Source organism: Vigna radiata, chromosome 1 (assembly GCF_000741045.1).
Source record: "Vigna radiata var. radiata cultivar VC1973A chromosome 1, Vradiata_ver6, whole genome shotgun sequence".
NCBI classification, from domain to species: domain Eukaryota; kingdom Viridiplantae; phylum Streptophyta; class Magnoliopsida; order Fabales; family Fabaceae; genus Vigna; species Vigna radiata.
Window position 1 is genome coordinate 5,566,436 of NC_028351.1, and position 8,769 is coordinate 5,575,204.

General features: G+C 33.5%; 1 protein-coding gene across 1 annotated transcript; it reads left to right on the forward strand.

The window, feature by feature from the left end:
* Window positions 1-968: 968 nt before the first annotated feature.
* LOC106771717 (arginine--tRNA ligase, cytoplasmic) lies at window positions 969-8,541 on the forward strand. The gene is made up of 18 exons (XM_014657724.2): window positions 969-1,203; window positions 1,316-1,372; window positions 1,499-1,647; window positions 1,796-1,871; window positions 1,984-2,085; window positions 2,316-2,534; window positions 3,109-3,189; window positions 3,873-3,956; window positions 4,046-4,150; window positions 4,743-4,921; window positions 5,263-5,347; window positions 5,730-5,916; window positions 6,077-6,146; window positions 6,658-6,727; window positions 7,148-7,237; window positions 7,620-7,688; window positions 7,889-7,990; window positions 8,275-8,541. Exons 2-18 carry the CDS (start codon window positions 1,361-1,363, stop codon window positions 8,383-8,385), a joined length of 1,791 nt encoding a protein of 596 aa, XP_014513210.1. The 5' UTR covers window positions 969-1,203; window positions 1,316-1,360; the 3' UTR covers window positions 8,386-8,541.
* Window positions 8,542-8,769: the final 228 nt, after the last annotated feature.

Consider the following 8,769-nt stretch of genomic DNA (forward strand, 5'->3'; position numbering starts at 1 on the left):
GTATGATATAATCTAACCCATTTAATAAAAATGTAATCCAATTAATTTTTTGTGGATTGCTTTTAAAAATACATATTTGAAAATAAATTAAATAAAAAACTGTAAAACAAATTTAAGGACATATCTTTTCAAAACTTTTTGACTTTTGAAAGATCTAATTATGAAAAAAATAGTTAAAGTTAACTTTGATACGTAGCATTGATAGTTTTCTTATCAAACAATTATTACATTATTAATAATTCATAAAATTAAATAGATGAATTTTTTAAATATTTTATTCAATTTTTACGGGTTAGATAAATTATTTTAATTACCATCAAATATAACAAAAATAAATATTAATTATAGTTTAATATTTTAAAAATATCAATATTGATTAAATATTTTAATCGATCTTAGTTAATATTATTTTCATAAAGGTTTTTTCAACTTACATATATAAAGGTCTTTTGAACTTACATATACAAAGGTTTTTCTTAATTGATGTCAACCGATATTAATTTTCTCCCAGCATTTTGATGAATGCCGCCTGGAATTGGTAAAAAAACCATATTTAATATTAAGAAATCCTAACAAACTATCAATATAAAATATCGTGATGGCAATACAAATAAAACATTAGATACGGAAAAAAATTCCAATAAACATCGATTAAAACAATTTAATTCACAATAAAATAATAATAATAATAATAATTAGACAAACCTTAACCAACATCGAATAGAAAAAAATATAAATGTCATAAAATAAAGTTATAACGATTTAAATCAAATAAATAACCCTTACTTTCATTTATAAAAAAAACCTAATTGACATAAATAAAAAATAAGTTATCCAAATATTGTCTCAGTTTTAATCAAAATAATAACATTCTTACAATAATCAAACAAAATATATAATATAAACTACCAGTTCTTCTTTTAAAACTTTATCAACAATTTTAAGTTTTCTCATCTATTTTGACCTCAAACCGTAAAAATCTTGTTAGCCAAGTAACCGTGTGATGAACAGAGCCAAACATAATTGGTCCACGTCATCAGCCACCGTCAACACCGTTAGTCAGGGTTAGGGTTAGGGCTGTTTTGGAAGTTAAAAAAAAAGCCTATCACTCGCGCCGTTATCGTGCTCCCATTTCATTTCTCTCAAGACACTCACTCTTCTATTCCCTCTCAGTTTCTTCAGCTTCTTCAGCTTCAGATTCAGGTTCATCTTCTCTGCACACAGTTCATCTCTCTCTTTGTCTTTTAATTTCCTCTTTTTACTGATTCGCTCGCACAGCGTAGTTTCCTTCAATTCTTCTTTGTTTCGCGAACAGGTTAACTCAACCAACGTTGCACATTTGCCGCCACAATCCAATTCCATGGCGCATATCGTAAGCTCACTCAGCTTCTTCAATCTTCAATTAATCAATTAATGAACATCTATTTGGATTTAATCAGCATGAGTGGTTTTTCTTTTCTTCTTAATGAGCTTACGTGTTTGTTGGAATGCTTTACAGGAATTAGATTGTCCGGCGAGTGTTAAGAAACAGTTGGCGAAGGTGTTTGAGGTGTCTCTGAGGACAACCGTGCCTGATGAACGCGATGTCGTGCCTTCAGTCGATGCCTGCGCTGCCAAATCCGGTGTTAAATTCGCTGATTACCAATGGTTAGTTATGTGTGAATATTGGACGTGGATTTAGAGTTTTGAATTTGGCTGTGCCCTGAATTGGCATTATTAAGATCCATGTTTGCGACGTAATTGCACCCGGGTGCTTTTTGAAGTTGGCTTTTTAATATTTTCGTTTATGGTGCAGTAATAATGCAATGGGTATATTTGCGAAGATAAAAGGAAAGCAGTCAGGATTCAGGGGTCCACCGGCAGTTGGACAGGTATTCTAAGACATGGTTAATTCCTTTTTTTTTTTTGCGTTTTATACTTTCTAACTATCGAAGTTAATATGTTGTTGGAAAAGGATCATCCACGTGTGTTTTGTTTGTGCAGGCAATAGTTAAAAATCTTCCGCAGTCTGAAATGATAGAATCATGCTCTGTAGCTGGTCCTGGGTTTGTGAATATCGTTTTGTCGAAGAAGTGGATAGCAGAGGTGATTGCATTTTCTTTACTATTGTCTAATTTTTGAGCAAGAGATGTAATGCATATATTCTTCGAGTCTGTTTTATTTTTTTGGGGAGGGTGCGGGGCGTATCTGAGATATTGTGTCCGTTTATTGGAATGGTGCTATACTAAGATTCTAATGGTCTGTTTTTTTTTTTTGGATTATTTAGTTTATTCAAAACCTCTATTATCATTTTAGTGAAAAAACTCCTCCTGCAGAGATTGGAGAGGCTGTTGATTGATGGTATTGATAACTGGGCACCACGACTTCCAGTGAAGACTGTTTTGGTTGATTTTTCCTCACCTAACGTAGCAAAGGAAATGCATGTTGGCCACTTGAGATCTACCATTATTGGGGACACATTAGCCCGAATGCTTGAATTTTGCCGTCCGGAGACTCTGATTAGAAGGAATCATCTTGGTGACTGGGGAACGCAGGTAGAGTCATTTTTTCAAGGAATACTATTTGTGTCGTGAAGTTGAAAGTTCTACATGTTTAAACTCAAGTTAAAATGGTTTATGCGACCTGTGTTGTTACTAAAACTGACATACACTGTAAAGAAAGACTAGGTTCCTTTGGATAACTTGTGGCATCGAGTAACATAATTGCAATGGTAATTTAATATGATTATGTTTGTTAGCATTACTATGCGTGACTTTAATTATGCTTGGGACTAAGTTTTGTGTAAGTTGCTTTTCTAGCTGTCTGCGTGAGCAAGAAACACATTACATCCTTCTTAATTGGACTAAGGTATCATACAAGTTTTATACCATTCTTTACACTAACCCGAAGCAGTTAGTGTCCTAGATCTCAACCTGTATCTCTCCCTCTCCCTAGATAAAATAATTTAGATATTGAACCATTTCATTTAGTCCCTAAATTAGGAATGTACATTGATTTTTTTCACAGGGATATTTATGGCATATTTACTTGAAACATAAAATGTTCTATAAGGAAGTTCTCATTTTATATTTGTACCTTATGGCTCAAAGTCCATGTATTTGTTTACAGTTTGGGATGCTAATAGCTCACCTCTTTGACACGTTTCCGAACCCAGAAGATTTTAATGAAACAGCAATTGGGGATCTTCAGGTGAGAAAATATATGAAACCAAACTTTATTAGCCATTTATTCAGATTTAGATGTTCAGTCATACATTGTTTTGTTAACACTTCTTATTCTGACCGGACATTTTTGTTAGTTCATTTGATGTATACTCACTCTAAACAATTGGATTATTTCTAATTCCTAAATGGAAGTAAAAAATATGCGTTCCAAATAATTACTATGTTATGATAGTCGTTCACCCTAACTAGGAATTACTGTGTTTTTTTTTTTCACACGTGTTGAAAGAAAAAGTAATCAGTGCTTGAAAGAAAAGTGATCGGTTTTATATGCATCTTAGATTCAAATTGTGTTATTCTATTCTTTTGTTTTTGTGAGTAAACTTGGACACGACGATGTGCTGATTGAAATCAGTTCTATACTCTATATCCTATTAGCCAGTCACCTTTCTTTTTATACTGAGAATATTAGCAAAAAAGTGAAGTCAGAAATAGTTGTTTGTTATTTTTTATAATTTGTATTGTTTTTTTGTCAATTCTTGCAACTGCTGAACAGTCAGCTTTGAAAAGAAAATGTTTATAAAAAGTCTTGAGGGATAATATTCTCATTCATGTCACTTAGTTTTAAACTTTCATGACACTTTTTGTTCCACTGGATAAGTGAATTATTATTGGGGATTCTGAAGTTCATGTGTGTGGGTGCATTTTTAGGCATTCTATAAGGCCTCCAAAGTGAGGTTTGATAATGAGCCCGAGTTTAAGCAAAGGGCACATCTATCGGTGGTCCGACTCCAGGTATTGACAGTTTTCATTTTTGTCTTGTTTGTTTGTAAGATCTTAAAGACCTTGGTTTTAAATTTAATGTGTGTTAATATGGGCTTCAGAGTGGAGAAGAGGTTTATCGCAAGGCATGGGAACGGATCTGTGACATTAGCAAGGCTGAATTTGAAAAGGTGTATCAGCGCCTTGGGGTTGTATTGGAGGCAAAGGTAGTGCTTCTAGTTTCCTTTTGGACTTGCTGAGTTCACCTGTGGTGTCTATTGAATTCCTTTTTACCTTCCAAGGGGAATATTCTGTGTTTTGTGATTGTGTTACAAGAGCACTGCTACATGCCGACTCTATTCATGCTTAGAATATTTTGGATTTAACTTTTGTCTTTTGGCCAGATCTCTCATTCTGTGTATGAAGTCTCTGCTTTTTGTTTGTTTTCTTCCTTTATTTTTCTATTCAAAGTTTGGTTGGGTTAGCCTAAAAAAACTGATTTTTATATCGCTCTGAGAAGCTGCTTAACGACTTTAGTTTTGTGTTGCAATTTTATTCCCAACTAAAATAGAAATTAGTACTTTTTATGGAACAACTTCTCTGCATTTTTTGTTCATTTACAGGACATTTGTAGCCAAATTTAACAACAATGCTGCGTAAAAGCCATTGTTTTTAAGCTAATTATGTGCGGATGTGCAATAAGTGCACCAATAAATGGATTGAAATAATGAATTTCTTTTTGTGATAACTTTATGTGTTTGTTTAATTCAAATCTGTTACATTTGGCTGTGAACTGAACGAAAATATATTTGGTTTCAGGGAGAGAGCTACTATAATGATTTAATCCCTCCAACTTTGGATAAATTGGATAAATTAGGGCTGATCCAAGAAGACGATGGTGCTCGTGTGATTTTTGTTGAGGGTGCAAATATACCAATTATTGCTGTGAAAAGAGATGGTGGCTACAACTATTCTTCAACTGATATAGCATCACTCTGGTTAGTTTACACTTTCAGTGTTTTAATAAGCAAACTCATACCTATTGTTTGAGTTACCGGCTCAATTCAGTGGTTAAATTTTGTTCTTGTTTGTTAGAAGCTACTACAAATACCTTCTGGATATGTTACATATTAGACATGGAGAAATAATATTTGATCCACAATTTTGATCTGTTTCAAACACAGAATATATCAAGTCCATTTGCCATTTGTATGGGGGTTATACACTTTATTTTCAGATAAACTTGCATCAACTCCACATAATATGAATATGGAGCACAAAATTTATTGACTTCAGAAGTTGAACTGTAATGATTATCTGAGCTACTTTCGTCATGTAGGTACCGTTTAAATGTGGAAAAAGTTGAGTGGAATATATATGTTACTGATGTTGGGCAGTGGCAACACTTTGATATGCTGTTTAAGGTATATCCCAGTTCATTTTTTTTTATGATTTGTGTTGGCTATCTCCTATTTTTTTTGAACCAGAACTCTTTGGTTTGCTTTTTCCAGTCGAATTGCCCTTTGTTATTGACGGGTTCTTTGTATTGCTGATATGCTACAGTATCCTTGGCTAGTTTTTCTGCCCCAACATTTTTGTTGCTCATTTCATATTTTTTCGGTTTTCTAAAAGAGAAAAGTCATGGACTGTGTGACATATCGGGGGCATAACACTTCAGTTTTCTGTGTTCAATGCCTACCTTTTTTTTTTTTTGAAATTTTCAAAAGAGAAAACTCATGGACCTGTCTCTGCATTTTTTCTGATGAGAATTTGTTTTTTGATATGTGCTCCAATTTTTTCATTCAGGCATTTAGGCGTGCAGGATGGCTGCCAAAGGATGAAAACGAGTTCCCCAAATGCACTCATGTTGGCTTTGGTCTTGTTCTTGGGGAAGATGGAAAACGATTTCGTACTCGCAGTAGTGATACTATTAGATTGGTAGAGTTGCTTGATGAGGCGAAAAAACGCTGTAAAGCTTCCCTTCTCGAACGTGGTAAAGTACTTGTTACCCAGTCTGATTTTTACTTATTCCTTATTTGCATACAAGCATGAATGACGTGAAGTGCACATCAATGAAGTCAGGTGATTTAATCTTATTTATGTGAGTCTTCAATACTTTGATGGTTAATCTTCCGAATCCTATGTACTCTTAGATGCTGTTAAAGATTGGACTGACGATGAGATTGAAAAAACAGCAGAAGCAGTTGGTTACGGGGCTGTTAAGTAAGATCCTTTATCAATCCCTTTTTTCCTCTACTTCTGTATGCCAAATCAACATGTTGCCCTGACTATAGATGTGCTGGTACTTTCTCCTTTGTAGATGCATTATCGTGTGCCAAATTGTAGACAAATGTATCACCTATCGGTTTTCTGTTGACTTGTTTTATTAACCTGCATATTTATAGGGTACTTTAAATTATGAACTAATATCTGAAATCCTATTAATGCATACTGATATTCTCTGGGTTTCTGATTGTACGTGCTAAGTGCTAAACCCATATAAATAAATCAGAATAAATAATGAGTTCGCTGGCCATTCTGTGATTTTTCCTGCTAAATGCTAGTCTTGGTGTTCTATTCAGGTTCACTTTTATTTAACTTAAATTTCTACATATTGCTTTTAACTGGCTTGGCAAATCTTTCTTTGGCAGTTTACTTTTTCCTGTGATGAGAATAAGAATCGAGTTATAATCTTTTAGCCCCTTATGTTAGTGTCTTCAATTTGTGTTTGTAGGTATGCTGACTTGAGGATCAACAGATTAACGAATTACACATTCAGCTTTGATCAGATGCTCAATGATAAGGTGCACTCAGTGTATTCAAGTGTAGCTCAGTAATGAAGCATGTAAATTATTGACTAACATTTATTTCTATTGTGCTATTTTTATTTCCCTCGTAATACGCATCATATGAAGTATAGGGTAATTATGGAGATTTGGTTGGTACCAGTGGGTGGATAATGCCACTGTTGTAATTTTGATTAAAAAAAATATAGGGTATATTTATAACTGTCTGTTAGTGTGAGAACTCAGATTTCAATGTTCTCTTTAGTGGTTATATGTTGGGGAGGTCCCTCTTAAGTGTATCCTTTTTTAATTGTTAGCTCCTTAGAACCGCTAAGAAGAAATGTTGAATCTGCTATTTGCTTTTGTTGAACTCTTTATCCCAATGTAAACTTATCATATATTATTTTGTCTCACCTTCCAAAATTTGTTATGAAACAGGGCAATACAGCTGTTTATTTGCAGTATGCACATGCTAGGATCTGTTCCATTATGAGGAAATCTGGTAAAGATATTGAGGAAATAAAGAAAGTAAGTTATTTTTCTTCCCGTAGTGATGATTTACCACTTTATTAAATGCCATGAAAAACTGATTCGATTCAATTATAATACAATATACAAAATAAATGTTGTCTTTGTTTACAATCTGCCGTGGTTGACTTGACACAAGTCAATTTTGTTCTCATCAATTATATTAGTGATATGACTTCATTTCACGTGTGCTTTATATATAGTTAGTCAACTAAACATCATTCTTTAATTTTCTACATTCCTTCACACGTATTTGATGTTTCATCGACTTAGTGACAAGACTTTGTATCAGCGTGTTTTATATAGTCAGTCAACTAAATATTGTTCATTAAATTGTGCACATTGCTTCGTACTTATTTCATGTTCAACACCTTTGTGACAGAATGGGAAGATAGTGCTGGATCACGAAGATGAACGGGCGTTGGGGCTTCATTTGATACAATTTCCTGAGGTAGGAAACATGAAACACAAATTGTTCTTGAACTTTAGACCCTTGCATGCTAGTAATGATTGCAATTTTGTTACTGGCCTTTCATTTTCTTTATACAAAAGACTATATCATGGCTAATGCGATCTGACATTACTGTATACTGTTTTATAATCCAAAACAAACCTGCGTTGATATGTTGGCTGTGTTGTTTTATTTTTCAGGTCTTTGAGGAGTCACTGACTAATCTATTGCCTAATGTGCTGTGTGAATACCTCTATAATTTGACAGAAATCTTTACCAAGAAGTTTTATACTAATTGCCAGGTATACTTCTAAAGTCATAATCTTTATGCTGATTTCTATGCACTTGTTTATTTTAGTTGTATACTTAAAACTGCCAAGTAGCGTATCTTTGTGTCTATCCCGAAAAATGTTGAAGATAGGTTATTATATATACTTAGTTATTCTTTTTGTGAAATAGCTGAAATTTCTCTGTTCGCCTTAAAACTTTCTCAAATATTGCTTCCTGTTCACACACTAGAAGGTTCGGTAAAAGAATAATGTTTAGATTGGAGCCATGCAATTTAGCTTCTTTTTACCATTGGCAGGTTGTGGGGTCGGCTGAGGAAACTAGCAGACTCTTGCTATGTGAAGCAACGTTAATTGTGATGAGGCAGTGCTTTGATCTCCTAGGAATTGTACCTGTATACAGGCTATGACCTATCTGAAGAGCTTTTTTATGCAAATTTTGTCTTGGCGGGTACTCATTGTTCTTGCTAATGATCTGTCTATTGTATGAAGGGAAATTAGGAAATTAGTAAATGTCTGATTGTAGTTGTACTCAGAAAGTTATTTAAATTTTGGTTCAATTATCATTTTTGGGTCTTGTATTAATAGTTTATTCTCTCTTATTTTCTGTCTACCTTTCGGTTATAATGGTAGATTTTGATTTTGAGAAAAGAAATTACTACAAAGAAACAGTGCAGAATGAAACTGCTATCTTTTTACCCAACTCCTTTTTGTTTACCCAATTTGATCTCTAGAAAAATATATAACTGATTTACTTTTTTTCAAAACCATATCAAAAGTGATTTTTTTTCCCA

Excerpts from the sequence above, each read along its gene's own strand:
- LOC106771717 (XM_014657724.2), top strand. Across the intron at positions 1,648-1,795 it reads AAATTCGCTGATTACCAATG|TAATAATGCAATGGGTATAT; the intron begins GTTAGTTATGTG and ends TTTATGGTGCAG. Across the intron at positions 6,147-6,657 it reads GTTGGTTACGGGGCTGTTAA|GTATGCTGACTTGAGGATCA; the intron begins GTAAGATCCTTT and ends TTGTGTTTGTAG.